The 18728-nt window shown below is 57.4% G+C and overlaps 11 protein-coding genes across 11 annotated transcripts; 6 read left to right on the top strand and 5 right to left on the bottom strand.

Moving 5' to 3' along the window:
* Window positions 1-45: 45 nt before the first annotated feature.
* VTJ04DRAFT_1475 (uncharacterized protein) lies at window positions 46-897 on the bottom strand (the record flags this gene model as incomplete). The annotated part of the gene is made up of 1 exon (XM_069359166.1): window positions 46-897. The coding sequence occupies one exon, from the start codon at window positions 895-897 to the stop codon at window positions 46-48; it is 852 nt and encodes a 283-aa protein (XP_069224083.1).
* A 619-nt stretch (window positions 898-1516) lies between these two features.
* Window positions 1517-1774, top strand: VTJ04DRAFT_1474 (uncharacterized protein; the record flags this gene model as incomplete). Its single annotated transcript, XM_069359165.1, has 1 exon — window positions 1517-1774. One exon carries the CDS (start codon window positions 1517-1519, stop codon window positions 1772-1774), a length of 258 nt encoding a protein of 85 aa, XP_069224082.1.
* An 86-nt stretch (window positions 1775-1860) lies between these two features.
* On the top strand, window positions 1861-3383 carry VTJ04DRAFT_1473 (uncharacterized protein; the record flags this gene model as incomplete). The annotated part of the gene is made up of 4 exons (XM_069359164.1): window positions 1861-2053; window positions 2137-2317; window positions 2388-3150; window positions 3210-3383. 4 exons carry the CDS (start codon window positions 1861-1863, stop codon window positions 3381-3383), a joined length of 1311 nt encoding a protein of 436 aa, XP_069224081.1.
* A 1395-nt stretch (window positions 3384-4778) lies between these two features.
* VTJ04DRAFT_1472 (uncharacterized protein) lies at window positions 4779-5504 on the top strand (the record flags this gene model as incomplete). Its single annotated transcript, XM_069359163.1, has 2 exons — window positions 4779-4986; window positions 5428-5504. 2 exons carry the CDS (start codon window positions 4779-4781, stop codon window positions 5502-5504), a joined length of 285 nt encoding a protein of 94 aa, XP_069224080.1.
* A 971-nt stretch (window positions 5505-6475) lies between these two features.
* Window positions 6476-8692, top strand: VTJ04DRAFT_1471 (uncharacterized protein; the record flags this gene model as incomplete). Its single annotated transcript, XM_069359162.1, has 2 exons — window positions 6476-8396; window positions 8451-8692. The coding sequence occupies 2 exons, from the start codon at window positions 6476-6478 to the stop codon at window positions 8690-8692; spliced, it is 2163 nt and encodes a 720-aa protein (XP_069224079.1).
* A 611-nt stretch (window positions 8693-9303) lies between these two features.
* Window positions 9304-9970, bottom strand: VTJ04DRAFT_1470 (uncharacterized protein; the record flags this gene model as incomplete). Its single annotated transcript, XM_069359161.1, has 2 exons — window positions 9304-9441; window positions 9731-9970. 2 exons carry the CDS (start codon window positions 9968-9970, stop codon window positions 9304-9306), a joined length of 378 nt encoding a protein of 125 aa, XP_069224078.1.
* Window positions 9971-10032: 62 nt separating this feature from the next.
* On the bottom strand, window positions 10033-10927 carry VTJ04DRAFT_1469 (uncharacterized protein; the record flags this gene model as incomplete). Its single annotated transcript, XM_069359159.1, has 2 exons — window positions 10033-10725; window positions 10802-10927. 2 exons carry the CDS (start codon window positions 10925-10927, stop codon window positions 10033-10035), a joined length of 819 nt encoding a protein of 272 aa, XP_069224077.1.
* A 47-nt stretch (window positions 10928-10974) lies between these two features.
* VTJ04DRAFT_1468 (uncharacterized protein) lies at window positions 10975-16351 on the top strand (the record flags this gene model as incomplete). Its single annotated transcript, XM_069359158.1, has 6 exons — window positions 10975-11087; window positions 11748-11850; window positions 11905-12574; window positions 12634-14334; window positions 14395-15911; window positions 15971-16351. The coding sequence occupies 6 exons, from the start codon at window positions 10975-10977 to the stop codon at window positions 16349-16351; spliced, it is 4485 nt and encodes a 1494-aa protein (XP_069224076.1).
* Window positions 16352-16397: 46 nt separating this feature from the next.
* Window positions 16398-16745, bottom strand: VTJ04DRAFT_1467 (uncharacterized protein; the record flags this gene model as incomplete). The annotated part of the gene is made up of 1 exon (XM_069359157.1): window positions 16398-16745. The coding sequence occupies one exon, from the start codon at window positions 16743-16745 to the stop codon at window positions 16398-16400; it is 348 nt and encodes a 115-aa protein (XP_069224075.1).
* Window positions 16746-16824: 79 nt separating this feature from the next.
* VTJ04DRAFT_1466 (uncharacterized protein) lies at window positions 16825-17326 on the top strand (the record flags this gene model as incomplete). The annotated part of the gene is made up of 2 exons (XM_069359156.1): window positions 16825-16843; window positions 16914-17326. 2 exons carry the CDS (start codon window positions 16825-16827, stop codon window positions 17324-17326), a joined length of 432 nt encoding a protein of 143 aa, XP_069224074.1.
* Window positions 17327-17379: 53 nt separating this feature from the next.
* On the bottom strand, window positions 17380-18702 carry VTJ04DRAFT_1465 (uncharacterized protein; the record flags this gene model as incomplete). The annotated part of the gene is made up of 3 exons (XM_069359155.1): window positions 17380-18171; window positions 18241-18600; window positions 18691-18702. 3 exons carry the CDS (start codon window positions 18700-18702, stop codon window positions 17380-17382), a joined length of 1164 nt encoding a protein of 387 aa, XP_069224073.1.
* Between the last annotated feature and the right edge of the window lie 26 nt (window positions 18703-18728).

Raw genomic sequence — 18728 nt, 5'->3', positions numbered from 1 at the left:
TATTCACCCTGTTTCCTCCCTCCGATTATCTGAGGTTTTACTGGCTCACCTCAGTAACGGCTCACACTCCTCCCTCAGCAAGCTGTACACAAGAATGTCGAAGACCTCGCCATTCTTCACCGCCGCCTTGCGCCTCGTTCCCTCGTACACCCACCCAGCCTTTTCCACCATCTTCCTGCTCCCTTCATTCCCGGAAAAGATGCCGCCCTCCAACCGATTCACCTGCGGATACGTCTTGAACAACCACTTCGAGTATTCCACCAACACCTCCGTCATGATCCCCTTGCCCCAACTCTCCTCACCCAGCCACGCCCCCAGCTCAAAACACCCCTTCTCCACGTCCTCGCGCACCTTGACCCCAACCCCGCCCAGCACGCTGTTCGTCTCCGGGTCGCAGATGGCCAGGTTGGGGATGGCGTCTGACCCGGGCGCGCGGAACCGGAGCCCGTACACGAGCCATTTGTACGCGTCTTGCAGGGTGAAGGGGTATGGAAAGACCTCGGACATGTAGCGCGCCACGCCGGGGGAGTTGGCGGCGCGCTGGAGCGACGGGGCGTCGGTCGCGTGCAAAGGGCGGAGGATGCACTTGTCGAGGATGAGAGTGGATTTGGGGAAGGGGTTGTTGGGGTCGAGCTCGGGAGGGAGGGAGGTGGGCTCAGGGGCTTTGGAGTCGAGAGAGGGGAATGGGAGAGTAGTGCTACTGGGCGGTGGTGGTGGCGGTGGTGCTCCTGCAGAGGTTGCGTTGTTGTTGGTGGACAGGGTGGTGCTGGATGAGAAGGCCCTGATGGTGGCTGGTGGGAAAGGAGCCCTGACGGAAAGCCGGAGTCCACGATGTTTGAAAAGCCTGGCGGCCGTGGAAGTCGTGGAGGTTGTAGAGAGTCTAAGGAGGGACGTCATGATGCGGGCGTTGAGTCGCACACTGCGTCAGTCTAGCCAGGAACGAACAAGAGAAGCTGGATCGCCCGACTCTGACAACAACAACTTTCTACAACAAGTCCCTGGAACCATTCCATTTTATACGTGTAGACGATGCGCCGTCATCCTCCCTTTGGTTTGTCACTCACAGGGGCATAGCATTTTAGGGAGTGGGAACAATATCAACAGAATCTCAAGACAATACTTAGGCATTGCTTGCTAACGCCACTCGTGTTTGTCCCCCTTACGGAACCGGTTGGGGAGGACAAAAGGCCATTAATTTTTTCGAGTCTGCATCTAACCCAGTGTTCCTCAAGATGGCTGATTCTTGTCAGCGAGGATGTGACTTGTGTCCGTGTAAGTCGTTGTGGATCGCTTCATGTCACTCATATACTCGCATCTCAGGGTTGAGGATGGATCAATCCCCTGGCCGTCCAGGGTTGGGGGGGCCTGGCGGACAGCGGCGTTTGCAGGTCCGATGCCCCGCTGTGCCGGGACCTTGAACCGGCCAAGCGTCCAATCACAAGCCCCGATCTCTGTCCCAAGTGCGACGCTCTGCGGCTGCGCGAGGCGTTGACTTGCAAAGGTGGCCTTAACTTTTATGGCCCAGACTCTGAACCCAGTCTTGGAACTCTGCATTGGAGACAGCCTTGATGTTTCAGAGCTGGCTGGTGGTGATGATGACGGCCTGACGCCAGCCTCAATTGATACCTCTCAGAGTCAATCTTTGACCAGTTCTGCCGTCGCTCTCTTCTGCCGTCCTCCGTGTGATTTTTTGTTGTCTTTCTGCCTCTTCGGGTCCTCAAGCCGTCCCTCCATCCAACCAGAGCCGAGTCCTTCCATCCCCCCACAGTGCTGAGCCGAGTTCCAACCTGAAGTTTTCGACGCCGACGACAACGACAACGACATCGACCGCAGCGCTTCGCCAGCGCGCGAGCAGCCGCCATGGCGCCAAAATCAAGGTTCACGAAGCTCGACGCCTTCGCAAAGACGGTTGAGGATGCGCGCGTCAGGACCACCTCGGGTGGTATCATCACCATCGTCTCCCTCCTAGTTGTCATCTTCCTCTCCTGGGGCGAGTGGAGAGACTACAGGAGGATAGTGGTGCACCCGGAGCTGATCGTTGACAAAGGGAGAGGTATGTAGACAATTGGAGCGAATAGGATCTTGATGGGTTGGGAGGTTCTGGAGTGAATGCTGACTCTGATTGCCGCGGGACAGGCGAGCGCATGGAAATCCACCTCAACATCACCTTCCCACGCATCCCCTGCGAGCTTCTGACGCTCGATGTGATGGACGTTTCGGGCGAGCAGCAGCATGGCATCCAGCACGGTATCACCAAGACGAGGTTGCGCCCCTTGAGCGAGGGTGGTGGTGAGATTGAGACCAAATCCGTGGACCTGTAAGCCTGACCACCCTTAAGAGATGGCGCGCTCAAACGTATCCGTGTCTAATGTCTTCCATATACAAAGGCATTCCCGTGACGAGGCCGCTCTTCACCTGGATCCCAACTACTGCGGTCCCTGCTACGGCGCGCCGCCGCCGACCAAGCCGATGAAGCCGGGATGCTGCAACACATGCCAGGAGGTTCAGGACGCCTACGCGCAGGTGGGCTGGGCGTTCGGCCGCGGCGATGGCATCGAACAGTGCGAGCGCGAGCACTACGGGCAGAAGCTGGACGAGCAGCGGCGCGAGGGCTGCCGGGTGTCGGGCGGGCTGCGCGTCAACAAGGTCATGGGCAACTTCCACTTCGCTCCCGGCCGCAGCTTCAGCAACGGGAACATGCACGTCCACGAGCTGCGCGAGTACTGGAACACGACGGTGCCGCACACCTTCACGCACATTATCCACCACCTGCGCTTCGGCCCGCAGCTGCCCGAGAGCCTGCACAAGAAGCTCGGCAACAAGGCCCTGCCCTGGACCAACCACCACGTCAACCCCCTCGACGACACCCGGCAGGAGACGGATGACACCAACTTCAACTACATGTACTTCATCAAGATCGTGCCCACCTCGTACCTGCCGCTCGGCTGGGAGAAGACGTGGGCCGGTTTCCGCGAGGAACACCACAAGGAGCTCGGCTCTTTCGGCACCTCGGCCGACGGCAGCGTCGAGACCCATCAGTACTCGGTCACTAGCCACAAGCGCAGCCTTGCCGGCGGCGATGACTCCAAGGAGGGCCATTCCGAGCGCCAGCATGCTCGCGGTGGTATTCCCGGCGTCTTCTTCTCTTATGTGAGCAGCCTTTTTTCTCGCGTTTTTTCATTGTTCTGTTGCTAACCATGTACGTTCAGGACATCTCGCCTATGAAAGTCATCAACCGCGAGGAGCGGCCCAAGACGTTCCTCGGCTTCGTTGCCGGCCTGTGCGCCATCGTCGGCGGTACCCTGACCGTTGCTGCTGCCGTCGATCGCGCCTTGTTCGAGGGAACCGTCCGGCTGAAGAAGTTGAGGGCCAAGGACCTTTGATCGAAGATGGGGTGTGGTAACAGATGAGGGACTGAGGTTTCAAGAGGATAGGGGTGGGTGGCAAAATTGTATAAGGAGTCTAGGTACGGTATGTCTGTGTGTACCATGCGTGTACTCTGATCCAGTGCTCTTGGCTCTGCTGGCGGATGATATTGGAAGTTTTGGCTACGCAGAGCATGTATGTACCGTGAAGTATTTGAGCTAGAAAGGCATAGGGGCGGAGTTACGGCTTCAGGATAGGTCTGGAATCCAAGTCTGTTTTATGGAGCTGGCCCTTTGTTCATCTCTTTGTTGAATTGAGGCGATGTTGCTGGACCCTCATTTTCCGAGTCCATATGAGGTCTAGATGCGGTGATCCTGATGGATTTTTCATTTCGTACAATCCATGCAGTCATCTCGAAGCCCAAATCTCCGACAATATGGATGCATCTTAAAGGCTCCTCCAGTCAACAAGCTCGGTCCTCCGGCAACACATCCCGAGACCCGCTTGTCATCTTACTCCTCTTGCATATCGGAGCGAATGATTTCAATGAGACCAGGTGTCGCGGAGATTTTCGAAGCTTCGATCAAGGAGGGGTTCGTTACTCTGTATTAGTTGGCCTCTCCCGGGTCTCATGAGCCCTTGGTTTTTGGTTTCTGGGATGCCAAAAAGTCCGAGATGTGCGCATCGATTGGCTGCAGGATGCAATTTCAGCTCGCAAGCCACGAGGGACCTCACGAGTCCACAAATGCGGCAGCATGCAGGTCCCAGCGGCCGTGTTCCGCTCGCCGAGCCAGCTGGGTGCGGCAGGGAGGCGCGCAATCGTGGAGAAACCCTGCTTCCCTGGGAACGGATTCTGGTCGTTTTTTTTCGAACCGACAGACAAAGCCCCTTGGTGTCGATTTTGTGCATGTGCTTTGTGTTGGGAAAACGGTAGTGTCCGTTTTTGGTTGGTGTTGTTTGAGAAGTGTTCGCATTTCATGCGGCCCCTGACGGAGTGTCCCGGCGTTTATTTTCCCGTTGTGGCTTGACACCACATCAACACCATAAGAACGATGCTTACTTGAGTACGCGGTTTAGTATAAAATAGGAGGGGCCCGCTGATCGTGAAGTCAACAAACGGCCTGGAACATCAAGGCCTGGATCCGCCTCTCGGATTGTTCTGCTGAGCCTTCGATTTGGGCCCATCGTTGACCCCACAGCTATTTACGCATACGGGAGGACCCGCGCTTCGTCCGGATGTTCGTCGCATATCTGGATCGAAAAGATGATGTTTCACCAAGCCTCCACTAGCGTATTGTACACTATTGAGTGTCGATATCAGTGTCTCTTTCGCTTGGAGAAGGTCGATTTCTTCGCCATTTTCGCTGGGCTGTGTTCAACACCGGGAGAATCCAGAGATCTGCCCGGTGGTAATGATCCGAGATGGGCTCCGTGGGCCGCCCATTTCGCTAGCGCGTCCCGATCATCTGTTCATCCCGTCTGGCGGCGCGCGTTTAACTATTGACGTGAGAGTGGAGATCGAAATGCCGGGCGGAGAGCGCGTTGAAGAATTCTGGAACTCCATCTGCTCCATCGATACGCCGCCACAGCTGATTACCATCGTGACGAGCGAGGGCTCCGGTCCGTATTGCGTTGCGTAACATGACGAGTTCGAACACTCGATTGAAGCTTCGTCACAGGCACGTACACGCGTACATAGTAATGGATGCGGCACACTTTGTCTGAAAACCAAGGAAGCTGTTTCGTGATGACCTTAGTAAGAAGCTGGATGTGTGATGTGGCAGTGGGGGGGCATCGCCGCGTTGGAACACGACGTTAACGTGTGCGCTTCGCCCAAGCCGCAGGAGCTTGGGGCGATGCTGAGATACATGGGCTGTTTGCCTTGGTCCGGTGAGGGGGGTCAGGCCTGGACAGGAATTGGGATCTTGATATTTCCTGGTTTTGGCAAACCAACCGACAAGGCCAAATACGAATGTTGTCTGCGATGGAGTTTGGTGAAATCGAAATGTCTTGAAAAACTGGGTTCTCAGCCACGATTCCGTTACCGCTAACGTTGCAAAGTGTGGCTGCCGTGGAATGGAACGTCGAAGCAGCGCCGTTACCGTCAGGAACGGTCAGGAACGGTGCGGGGCATCTAGCCGGTACCGGAATAGCGTTGTTGCATTTTTGGAGCGTTGTCCACATTGGTCTTTCCAATCTCAGAATAGTGCAGCCAATCCCATGTGGAAGCAAACCCCTGCCCCCTTGTCAGGTCCCGCCCGCATTACCCACTTCCCCGTTCACGGGTTGACTTTCCCCTGTCTCTTTCCCCCTTCCCATCCTCGGCCGGGCCCTGAGATGAGTGCGAGACGGGAACCAGCCTTCGTGTCAAGACTCCCATTCAATCTGTCCCCGTCTTTTGTGTTTCGGTCCTGCGACAGCCTCCACCACAGCTCCGACTGACAACACTGTCAACCTCCTCTCTCCTCTTCACGCTCTTCTCAGACACCCACCTTCGTTTTTGTTTCTCGTCACTCTGAGACGTCATCGCCGTCGCTCGCCGTCGGCATTCACTCGTTCATCCGCCAGTCCACCTGCTGTGCGCTGCGTTTTCATTGTCCATCAAACCCTCAGTCAACTGATCTCCCAACCTCCAAGGACCCGATTCGCGATATATTCTACGGCATACCGAGAAGTTTCTCGCGCCGTCTCTGATACGATTGCTCTGTCTGGCGGTTCTTTTTCGAACGTCATTGTCCGTTCGACAATCCCAAAGAGCCTGTCAATCTCTTTGAATAGGCAGTCGGCACCCAATCCAAGATTCTGGCCTGCAACACCTGCGATTCTTAACCCCGACGTCGCACCACCACCTCCTCCTGCTGCTGCGCACTCCGAGCCGACTCACCTCCTCCATACCTCATGCGCAATCTCCTGAACACGGATCGCGCCAGAACCGACGCTGTTGCCACACAGCTACCTTGACGTCCTGTTGCTGGCGTTTGGGTGTGCTGTGGCAACATTTTCCCTGCTGCGCCCCTTTGGTAGAATATATTGGTTCCTGGCCCCTCTCCCCTAGAACGTTACGAACCGCCTCTCCGTCTGCGTCTATCCCTCGGCATATCCCACCGAAATGTCGCGCACACGGCCCGAGCTCCCCGACCTTAGGTCGAAGTCTCAGGCGTCCGTCAGCCGACCCCTGCGGTCGCCCCGTCTTCCGGCCGGCGAGGCGCCTCCCGAGCTCTCCCCGCTCGACGCCTTTGCGCTTCAGAGCCGGCTGCTGGCCAAGCAGTTGGAAGAAAGCAACAAGAACGGTCGTCGCATGAGCCGCTTGCCGCCTTTGACTGCCGACAGCCCCCTGATCGTCCAAGCGAGGTCCGAATACTTTCGCTCCCTATCGCAGGATTCCTACGAGGACGAGGAGCAGCAGCATCCCCCACTCCAGAATGTAGGGCTTGGACTAAAGGCGCAGGTGGACGACGACGCCGCCAACCGGCCAAAGTCGATGCACCCACGGCTAAGCCAGGTTCCTCCGACACCTGATGACTCCGTTCCCGTCCCCGCGCTCCCAAAGAACACCCTGGAGAATTACAAGTTGAATCAGCCCAAGGATGGTAGTTTCTTCGGCCTGGGTGCGCGCAGGGAACGCTCCCCGTCGCCAATGGGAACCGACCAGCCCCCCAGGAGAGAAGGAGACTCACAGACAACTCAAGATGGCCAGCAGTCACGATCAACCCCAGCTCCCAGCGCTACTCCAAGCTCGCCTGAAAGGGAACGGCCAGGAAAGGAGTCATTCGAGGCTGCTGGTCTTATCCCCCCTAGGCCGTTGTTTACAAAGCGGTCTTCCAGCCTAGCATCGGCGACGTTCGAGTCCACTGATGAAGACGGAATCAACACCATGAGCACGTCCATGCATTCTCAGAGCTCCCGCAAGTTCTCTACCAGCAGTAGCATGGTGTCGCCTGCTCAGCCGGCGTACCAGCGCTCGCCATCCGTTGCCTCGGATGCTTCAGGACTTCCCCGACCACAGTTCAACTTCTCAAGGCCAATGAGCCGAGCTGGAACACCCAGTTTTGACCCGCCCGCGCGCACAATGTCATCCGACAGCCAGGGATCTTTCTTCCCTCCAGATGATGCCGCTTCAACCGCGCTCAGCAGCACGACGTCCCGGGAAAACACCTTTGACGAGAGCTCAGGGGCTGGGTCATCCTATACCTATTCCAAGTTCACACTTCCTCGTGGGAAGGCTTTGGACAGGCAATCCTTTATCATGCTTAACGATCCTCCAGCACGTCCCTCTCTGGATCAGCCAGCAACTCCCCCCGTCGGCTCGCATGGCTTCGGCGGGCAGCCCCCGCCCTCTCCACCTACACGGCCGTCCAGCTCGTCCGAGAATCAACCATTCAATGGCTCGCCGCGACGCTCACCACAGAGGAGCAAGCTGGGAGCCGAGCCGATGCGGCCTATACAACAGCCGTCACCAAACCCCAGTCGGCCGTCGACGGAGAGCTTCCGTGCCTCAGAGGAAGAGCAAAGAGAACGGAGCGTGGCCTCGAACACTCGTGACCTCAAGTCCTCAGCCTCCTCTGCCGCGACCAGCGACACTGCGAGCACCATTAAGGCCAGCAAGACTGCCAACCCAACCGGTCCCACCATGTCGGACATGTCAGCCGAGGAGCATGTTAACAAGGGGGTTGCTCTTCACGAGGCAGGCCACCTGCAGGAGTCGACGTGGCACCTGCGTCACGCGGCCAAGCAAGGCCACCCTACAGGCATGCTTCTGTATGCGCTGGCTTGCCGTCACGGTTGGGGCATGCGTCCCAATCCGAAGGAAGCTGTCGAGTGGCTTCGCAAGGCTGCAAATTCTGCCAGCGTTGAGATTGCCGACGAAGAGGATCAAATCAAAGAAGGCAAGCGGGTTGACGTCAATGAGCGTAAGACGCGCAAGGCGCAATTCGCACTCAGTGTCTACGAGTTGGGTGTCAGCCATATGAACGGCTGGGGCACCGAGCAAGACAAGGTGCTTGCCCTGAGATGCTTCGAAATCGCCGCAGGTGAGTTTATATCTGACCATTTTTTTAAGTACTCGATGGCTGACAAGGTTGTAGCATGGGGTGATGTCGACGCACTCGCCGAGGCCGGATTCTGCTACGCACAGGGTATCGGCTGCAAGAAGGATCTCAAAAAGAGCGCAAAGTATTACCGCGAAGCCGAAGCCCGGGGCATGAACATGGTCGGCAACAGCTGGATCCACAAGCCGAAATACATGGACGACGACGACAAGCAGAAACAGCAGCGGTCCAAGTCCAAATCGCGGAAGAGCCTCTTCAGCCGGAAGAAGGATCAATAAGCCGTGGTCTGCCTGGCCAACAACATATATTTTATTCTCACCTCCGATTCTTCGACCCACCCAACTAACCAACCGCTTTTCTGACGATTATGACGACACATTTTTGGCATGGTTTCATCATACCCCTGATTTGTTGTTATTCAGGAGTTTCTCGGCGTCGGTTCCGGCAGAAATAGGCGTTGACTCTGTTTTGGAATGCCTGCTTCGTACCTAGGTTGCCGGCCCCTAGGTTCACTGAGAGAAAGGAGGGATTCGGGTATCAAGGGCTAGGTGGTTGGAAGAAGCGACCCTTTCTTTCCCTGCCGGCACTTGCAAGATAATTTTCTCTTACCCGTTGAACCTTTTTCTCGACTTTTATGCAAGCTTTTTTTTTTTTTTCGGTTCGATAAATACCCCTTTTTGCCTTTCACCGTTGCGACATATTTCTGTCTTTCGATTCGGAAAACTTTTGGCCTGTTTTCTTTTCAAGCACATATTTTCAACTACTACCAGGGCTCGGCGTGGGATAATACAAAATTCTTCTGAAATTCAAAGATTCGGTCTGGTCAGGATGGATGGGATGGGGCATGGGGTGGATGGATGGATGGATGGAGAATTGAGCTTGATTCGTTTTACTGTTTTTTTCTCTGTGGACTTTTCGGTGTGTCCTTGTCCATGGATTGTTGGGCTGGAAGTTGGAAGCTTTGGATGTTGTGCTGTACTGTGTACATACACACCACCATGGAGCGCTGAACGCGGCCGAGGTTTCGCTGAGGCATTGCGGAGGATTGATCCATTATGTTCCTTTGTCAGGCAGATAGGTATGTCTGGGGTGTGTTCACTTCATCAACGTGTAGATATTTTAAGATACTATTGATGGTGTTGACAAGACATATATGGAGTCCCTATCGCGTGATATTTTCTCTGGACTGTTGTCTGGGTGTATTGAACTGAATCCATAGCGCCTCATTCATAACAGGCAGGTCCACTAAACTGGTTTATGTCATGGTCATGACAGGGCCCCATAGTCAGCCGCCGCTGTAGAGCACATGTGCATACAGAGAGTAGAATTGAGGACGGAACAAAGGTGGATAAGTTGGATTGGTGATGCAGGTTGGCGCAATGGTCGGCCCCTTTCTTCTTTCCAGGGAGGGGTTGAGTGGATGGGTTGCTGAACGCAAGTTCTTTTAGTCCAGTGACGGTGTTCCCACTTCTCGTTACGCATGATACAAACGTCCTATATCCCGAGCCTGTTACCCTCTGTTCGCCCGACTTGCTGCTGCTCCGCACGCACAGCATCCCAAGCCAACTCCCTATACCTGCGCTCCCGTAGCAAGCTAAAGAATCACCTAATCCGCCTCCTAGACGTCTACTTCCATCTTATCATCGCCTTCGGTCGGCAGGTCGTGTACCGTGACGAACTTGCTGAGGTCCTCCTTGCGAATGATCTTCTCATTGAGGACGGCGGTGGTGCCTTTGGGAAAGGTGTAGCGTCCAAGCTTCTGGGTGCGCTGGTTCGGGGTGAGGTAGTTGCGCATGAGAGTGGTCTTCTCGGCCGTGATGACGGCGACGTCGACATTGCTGCCGGAGCCCAGATCGTTCCAGATACCGGCCTCGATGGCGTCGGCGCACAGCTTGACCGCCTGGTCGCGCGTCAGCTGCGGCTTCCACTGCGTCTCGAACACGGACATGGCGGCCAGCGAGCCCGAGCCCATGGTCACGTAGGGCAACTTGTCGGTGGAACCGTGGGCGTGGACGGTGAAGAGGTGGGTGCCGGTCGGGTCGACTCCGGCGACGACGAGGTAGGCGCCAATGTAGCCCTGGTAGCGGAACAGGTGCTGCTTGAGAAGGGTCATGCAGGTGACGACGCGCGGCTTGCGCCCCGTGGACAGGGCGTGCAGCTCCAGCTGGGAGCTGACCAGGGCGGTGGTGAACTCGGTGTCGGCGGCGGTACCGGCGCCGGCGCACCAGATGTTGGGGGAAATGTAGTGCAGCTTCTCGCAGTTCTTGTCGGCGACGATGGGGCCGGAGGTGGCTCGTGTATCGGCGGCGATCTAAAGAGGTGGGTTGTGAGCTGGATGCCCCTCCATCCATGAAGAGAAGTGGGGGAAGAGGAGAGCAGAAACGTACCACAACACCTCCGTCAAATATGCAGCCGACAATTGTTGTTCCTGTGCTCGTCGCCTTGGGCAACGGCATCCCCCGGGCGTGCAACGCCGCATTGCGGTTGTAGTTTGAGAAGTCGAAGCCGGGCATGGTGGCGGCCGGATTGGGTCTGAAACTCGGACGCTTGCCCGCCGAGTATGTTCCGGATTAGGGTTGAAAGTTGTCGATGGAAGCTGGTGTCCCTGGTAGAGTTTGTAGAATTGGTGGTGGTTGTGGCGGTTTATCCGTGGGAGATGTTGGACGTTTGGAGGTGTGAGAGTCGGGTCGTGATGGTGGTTGTTGGAGTGGATGGATTGGATGAATAGAGGAGCTGATGACGAGGCGGGAGCTGCCTTTGGGATCCGTCCCAGAGAGAGGGACAGGCACAACAAAAACGGAAGGCGGTGGATGGCAAGCTGTCGTTGACGCGCCAAGGGGAAGCTGCCTGGCTCCACTGTGCAAACCAATGAGGTTCTCAGCACGTGACAAGCGCTGTCCTAACCGGGTCAACAGCTCCAGCTTTCCGCTGGAGGTTGGAGTGGCAGGGATGCAGCGTCGTTGCTTGGCTGGGACAAAAAATGCTGGGCCGTGCCTTGTCGCGTCTCTCTTTGAAAGCTGCATCCACCTCCAACAACTCCCAGTTCCAGCTGTTGTTGACGACGACAACATCGCCCACATCTCTCCCCGTACATCCACAATCAAAGTCGGCACTCTCTGCTTACAGCATCACCAGCTGGAGCGATCATATTATTCCATCTCATCTCTTGAGCCGACATTTCCTCCACTCCCGACATTCCGTTCTGTCCAGCTCGCTTGGATCAACAACATTGACCGCCCAGTCCCCCGCGATTCTCAAAGCCCTTTGCCTTCCCCCGAAATTCCCATTGCCAATGCTCAACCCCGGCGCCTGAAGCTCGCAACCATTTAATAGACAGGAGTCGGCCATCACAGAAGCAGCCATGGCTTTCAGTTTTGGGGGTGGCGGGGCTGGAGCCGTGACCCAGGGCAACGACCTCGAGGTCATCCAGACAGAGGTAACACGCCACCATTGACTCTCACTACTGATGGGCCGCTAACATGTCGTTCAGGGTCTTGGGTTTCTCTCAATCGCCGGTGACGCCAAGGTCCAGCTGACATCGAAGTGGAATCCGCCGCCTGCGCCGACCGCATCTCTGCTCAGTATCGCGTCAAAGAAAGGGCTAGTCGCTGCCGCTGGCCCCGATGCCGTTCACCTTGCGACTACCGAGTCCGTCCGCAAAGCTTTCACTGCCGACGCGACCGGCGACAGCGAAGTTCGCCCCTTTACCCCTCAGGCCAAGCTGCCACTGCCTGTCCGCATCTCCCAACTCGCCTTCACCGCCGACGAAAAGTATCTGGTCCTCTCGGCTGAGACTGGCGGTGGTCTTGCCGTCTACGATGTCCAATCTGTCACCCAAGGGAACACAAAGTCGACTTTCGAGCTCAGCACAAATGGCGAGACCCTCCGCGCTTTAATACCGAACCCGATGCCTGAGTCGGCTGGCCTTTGCGCCATCGTCACCGACAAGGGCAACCTCCTTATGGCGAACCTGGCCGAGCGCAAGCTGGTGTCTGGACCCAATGGCCCTGTATTGCGCTCTCAGGTGAGTTGCGCTGCATGGAGCACCAAGGGCAAGCAGCTTGTCGCCGGCATGGCAGATGGCACCATCTACCAGATGACGCCTGAGGGCGTCGAGAAAGCTCACATCCCAAAGCCACCCAATCTGGGAGACTACCATGGTGAGTTTCCGGATCCACACTTCTCCTGCATCATTGCCTTTTGTGCTGACTTGCAACAGTGGCTACTCTTTCTTGGCTGGAGAACCATGTTTTCCTTGCTGTATACAACGCGACGAATGGCCAAGATCCTACTCTCTTCTACCTAATCACTCGCCAGCAACCCCCGGGTGGGAGCCCAACTTTTACCTTCCAGAAGCTCACCAACCCAGTCGAGCCCTTCGTCATGGACAAGGCGCCCCATCACTCTGTCCTGAGGCTCAAGGATTTTGCCCCGAACCTCCAGGATCTCCTGCTGGTCTCCTCTACCGCCCACGAGAGCGTGGGTCTCCTGACGAGGTCGAAGGTTCCGTTGGCCAGCGACAAAGACGCGTCTTCCATCACCGGCGTGTTCACCACGACTGAGTTTTCCGATGACTCGCGTCGTGCACAACTACCCATGAGCGAGGATATGACTGAAACCTTTCCCATTGGCGGGGCCCTTGACCTGTCTGCCAAGGACAAGGTGTATAGGCCAATTCCCGCCGATGAGATCGAGTACTCCCCGGGGCCTCTGCCGGCCCTGTGGCTGCTGAATAACGAGGGCGTGCTAGCAGCCTGGTGGATTGTTTATAATGAGTCGATCCGCAGCGGGACCACATATCACGGTATGGCTACCAGCGAATCTCAGCCAACGACATTCGGGTCCCCCGCACCGGCGCCCTCAACCTCTGCGACTTTTGGCTCTCCGGCTGGCCCGAGCTTCGGCTTTGCGTCACCTCCTGCCAAGTCAACCTTCGGTTCTCCGTCAACAACCACACCAACACCCGCCTTTGGTGGTCCCTCGCTCCTTGGAGCGAAACCATCGCCGTGGTCGACGGGAGGCGCATCGACCACCCCGGCGTTTGGAACTCCTGCCTTTGGTGCACCCAGTTTTCCGAAGCCAGCAGCCCCTGCCTTTGGACAACCCTCCGCGCCCGGTCTGGGAGTCAAGGCTTCTCCATGGGCTACTGGGTCTACTAGCACCGCAACTCCAGCCTTCGGTCAGACCGGGTTTGCGAGCGCCGGAACACAAAAGGTCTTTGGCAGCAGCGCAGCACCTGCGACGGGAGGGTTTGCCAGCTTTGCAAGCAAGGGGGGCTTTGCAGGCTTGGGGTCTTCAAATGGACCGAGCATCTTCGCGTCGAAGCCGGCAGCGGCACCCGAGGTGTCCATGGATACGGAGACGGCTTTCCCCCCTCCGTCGGCGAAGACAGAGAAGCCGGCTTTTGGAGCCTCGCCGTTTGTCCTTGGCACAACGTTCAAGGCAGACAAATCGTCTGCTGACGATCAGAAAAGGCCCGAAGAGAGCGCCAAGTCTCCATTTAGCATGGGATTTTCGCTCTCGCTGGATGCCGCAGCCAAACAACCAGCTGCATCAGAGTCTAAGGACGAAGAGATGAAGAGCACAACACCCCCTCCCCCAGATGAGAAGCCCAAGTCGATCTTCAGCCCACAATCCACAACCCCTACCACTACCCCGGCACCCCAGAAGTTTGACTTCAAGAGCGCGGCCACAACGGGTGGTCTGTTCGGAGGCTCTAAACCCGCGAATGCTCCCAGTTTGTTTAAGCCGCCCGAGCCAAGCACTGCGTCCGGGGGTTTGTTTTCGAAGCCCGTGGGTACAAGCGTCCTTACCGGCAAACCAGTCTCGACAACACCCTCGCTCTTTTCCTTCAAGAAAGATGACGACAAAGCAGCGGCACCAAAGGCGCCCGAGCCACCTCTCCCGCCGGACACTACTAGTAAGGCGGTCTTCTATTTGACTTCTTCGTCTTCAGGATCGGAATGCTCACCAACGTCAGGCTCCAAACCATCTGTCAAACCAGAGGACGCTCCGCTACCCCCTGACTTCGTCCCCAGCGCTTCGAAGAAGGAAGCACCTGTCTTGTCAAAAGCGAAGACCGTGCCGGAACCGCCACTGCCTCCTGATCCGGTGGCCGCGAAACCCAAAGAGACCAAGGAAGTGAAGACTCCGGTTGAAGAAGAGGCACCTTTGCCCCCTGACTTCGTGCCTAAGCAGACCTCAAAGCCATCGGCCGTTCTTCCCGAGGTTCCTGATAGTGACAAGGGCCTTTCGGAGGGCGAAGAAGAAGAGGAAGAAGTGGAGGGTGACGAAGAAGAGGAACAGGAGGAGGAAGGGGAAGAGGAGGGAGAGTCTGGGTCGGAGGTTGCCAGCGAGGGCAGCGGGGTTGATGTTGCGAAGGAAGTTGGTCAAACGCCGGGGGCCACGCCCCTCAGCTCCTTTGGCGGAATGGGCGGGAGTACCTTTTCCACCATCTCGCGGAGCGAAGCGGAGCCGTCACGCCCGCTTTTCGGCGAGATCACCAAGAACGCACCGTCCCTGTTCCCCAAAGCAGCGCCGATCCCCCCAAGCCCCCGTTCGCCCAGTCCTATCCGAGGGCCTCAGCGTCCCAGCATCCTCCGGCCAACGGAGCCGGCCCGGGCCTTCAGCGCGCCAGGCACGGCGGCGCATGTCCCGGGCCGGAAGCCTGCTCCGCCGCCAACGACCATTTCGTTCAGCAAGGAACGCCCTCCTGTCGACCCCAACGTCCAAGCACAGCGCAGGCTTGCTGAGAAGAAGCGTGCCGAGGAGCAGTTGCTTGTTGACCCTGAGGATCAAGGCATCCAGCAGATTCTCCAATCCAAGATCGAGCCGACCCTGCAGATTCACGAGTTCTTTGTTGCGCAAACGAAACTGCAGACGCTGAACCCGGGTCGCGATGAAGTGCCTGGCGCCTGCGAGACACTTTGGCGAGACATCAACCGCATGATTGATATCCTCGGCCTGAACTCGCGATCTATCCAGGCCTTCTTGCTTGGTCACCAACAGCAGGCCAAGCAAGGCGGTCGGACCAAGGAAGACCTCGAGAACCCTGAGGATTGGGTGCTGTCGGAAGCCGGGGAGCTCGGTGCTGTTCTTGACGAAGAGATGGATCGTTGTGCCAGGGGTCGCATCCAGGACGTGGAGGCTGCCCGGGAGGCCATCAAGGGCTTCTCCAAGGATCTTGCCAAGCTCCGGGCCAAGGAGGAAGACTTGCGGAAGGCCATCTCATCCGTCATCGACCCGGACCAGCAGCTTGTGGCCAAGTCAATGCCGCTCAGCGCCGAGCAGGCCGCGCAGCAGACCGAGCTGCGCCGGTCATACGCCACCTTCTCCAAGCTCCTTACCGAGACGGAAGAAGCCCTCACCCTCCTCAAGGCGCGCATCGCGTCGGCCGGCGGACCGTCAGGCAAGGCTGCCGTCCCCACCGTCGACGCCATCATCCGCACCATCAACAAGATGACCAGCATGGCCGAGAAGCGCAGCGGCGACATTGACGTCATCGAGACCCAGATGCGGAAGCTGCATCTCAGCTCGGTCGGTCCCCTGAACGCCAGCCCCGCCGGCAACGGCACTTCCCCCGCCCCGCCCCGGCGACCCCGGCCCGCGGCACCCGCAGCCGGGAGGGTTCCCCCTTCGTCACGCCCCAGCGCGCCTCCGCCCTCCGCTCGCCCATGGCCGGCTTCTCCTCGTCGGTTTCACCCGACAAGGCGTCGCGGCTGCTGCTGCGCGAATCGTTTGCCAGCTCGGTCGGGTCGTCGGCGTCGACGGTTGCTCCGTACGCGGCGTCGCCGAGGAAGAAGCTGAGCATGTACAGCGAGGAGGAGAAGAAGGCGCTCAGGGCGCGAGAGGCCAAGAGGAAGGCGACGCTGGGCCTGCTCAGGGAGAGCTTGGCCCGGGCGGGGCCGAACGTTTCACGGTTGAGGGACGACGAGTAATCGTTAGCAAGGGCAGGGCAGGGTAGGAGTTGAGGGAGAGAATGTGTTAGATGGATTGGTGATTGTATGGATGGATGGATGAATAATGGACAGCATGGGCGAGGAGTTTGCAAGGAGAAGAAGGAAGGCGAGTCAAGGTTGATGATCTCAGCAGCCAGGAGATGGTGAGCTGGTTGGTTGGTTGGCTGGTTGGCATTTGTATGTATATCTTGTCTGTATCATATCCGGGCAGACTTGTTTTGATTGAGCGGTTTTCCTGTTGGCATCCATGACTTTTGTTCGTTTTTGGATGTGTGGTGTCGTTGTCATCATTGTTCATAGCCTTGGCTACTCCCGTCTTCTGGAGACATCTGGAGGCGTGACGGAAGACCCGGTACTGGAAGTCTCTGGGCATTAAGGAGGTAATGAACCAACATAAACGAATAATTTGACCTGGGGCAACTCTGCCACGTCCTGACAACCTTACTTTGGCGATGATTCATTTGTTTTGTTGTACCTCGGTAAGAGAGGTACTGATCTGTCATCAAACGCTGAGCACGCCTCCCGACTCACCTCTACCCAGACCCCTATAACCCGGGAAACACTAATAACAAACCACAACACTGGCACCGTCTTCTTTCCCAGATAAGCTTCGTCCCATTAAACCAGAGAACCTACCCTAGGTACCTAACCAGACCATACCAAGCCCAACCCAACTGCTCAACAAGCCTCATGGAACGACCTATGAGTAAGGAGCTTGCCGCCACCACCATCACAACCAGCGCCGGCACCAGCAAAAGGCCAACCCTTTCTTCAGCAACCGCCCGCCCAATAACCAAACCAAAATGGAAAACTCATATACACGCTACGGTACGACCGTCCCCAGCAGTTCTCTTAAGTTCGAAGATAACGCCATCCTCATCGTACACACGCTTCTGCCCTCCACGCCCATACGCAGGTAATACGAGAAACGTTCCCCACAACCGCGTTTGGTAGCAGCCGCAGGAGGGGCGTTCCATATCCTCTAGAGCTCCATGTCGATGGCCCGTTTAATCGTCGTTCCACTCATCATTCCTGATCCCCGGAGGAACGGGCGAGGTCTTCTTTGGTTGCTGTTGTTGTTGCTGTTGTTGCGATGCCGATGAGGAGGGACCCGCGGCGGGTGGAGCATCGGAATCATCGGAATCATCAGAATCATCATCGTCATCCTCCTCCTCATCCAGCGCGCGGGCGAGCTCGTCCGGATCGCGCATCTTGGCGTCCGGATCGACGACATTCGTCACGCCGTGCTCCTGATCGTCGTCGTCGTCGTCGCTATCATCTCCAAACGCACCGCTGCCCCTCGAGCGCTCGTGCTCGAGCACGCCCTCGTCGGCGCTGATGGAGATGCCGCGCGAGCCCCACTTGGGCCGGGCACCGCCGCGCGCGCTGCTGGTGGAACGGGAGCCGAGGGCCGGGGCGCTCTCCTCGTCGCCGTCGATTTCGCGCTCGAAGTGCTTGCTGCCGAAGATGCGGCGCAGGAGCCAGCCGCGAGACAAGTCGTCGGCGTCGACGATGCCGCCGTTGCGCAGCTTGACGCGCTGGCGCGACCAGTAGACCCAGGCGAAATCGACGTAGAGGGCGGTCTGGATGATGCCGAATATGACGCTGATAGGGTTCGGCTTCTTCATATTGGTGTCGAATTCTTTCATGATCCAGTTGATCACGTATAGGCCGCGGTAGGAGCCGAGAAAGACGATGTAAAAGGAAGTGATGACGGTCGGGATGGTGGTTTGACGGAGGAGGAGGAGTTGGGGGAGAACGCAGACAGATTCGAGGATTTGGGAGAAGACCCAGAGCCACTGTGGAAGAGAGGCATGGGAGTTAGCGGATAGGGGCATGCATGGACACAGCAGACGTGGGATTCATACCTCCTGGAATCCCCACCAGTCCTTGGGGTCAAAGATGAGCATGACGAAGGGCGACAGGACCAACGACCCGGCCAGGATCATGGCGCTCATCTTCCAGGCGATCTCGCGCTCGCGGGTGCGGGGGTAGACGAAGCGCATGATGGCAATTGTGTAGAAGGACGAGAGCAGGTAGAAGACCTTGAAGAAGTAGTTCCATGCGTACGACTCGCGAAACAGGTCGGTGTAGCGGGTGACGAAGACGAGGGCGTAGAAGATCTGGGTCAGCAGCGACACGCCCTCAGAGCTCCGGTTGCGGTGGATGGAGAAGATGAGGATGCATTTCGCCGTGATGTGGCACAGGTCGGCCGCTATCCTGAAGATCTGGGAGAAGGGGCAGTGTTGTTAGCGGAAGTTGGTGGGGGGTCAAGGGAGTGACCCCTCGACGAGGAAGCCCGAAGCGGGACGACGTACTGTCCACCCCATCTTGAATTGACGGTTGAGAGTGTGGT

Source organism: Mycothermus thermophilus (assembly GCF_041956435.1).
Source record: "Mycothermus thermophilus strain CBS 625.91 unplaced genomic scaffold VTJ04scaffold_1, whole genome shotgun sequence".
Lineage (NCBI taxonomy): Eukaryota > Fungi > Ascomycota > Sordariomycetes > Sordariales > Chaetomiaceae > Mycothermus > Mycothermus thermophilus.
This window is presented reverse-complemented; position numbering and strand designations above follow the sequence as displayed.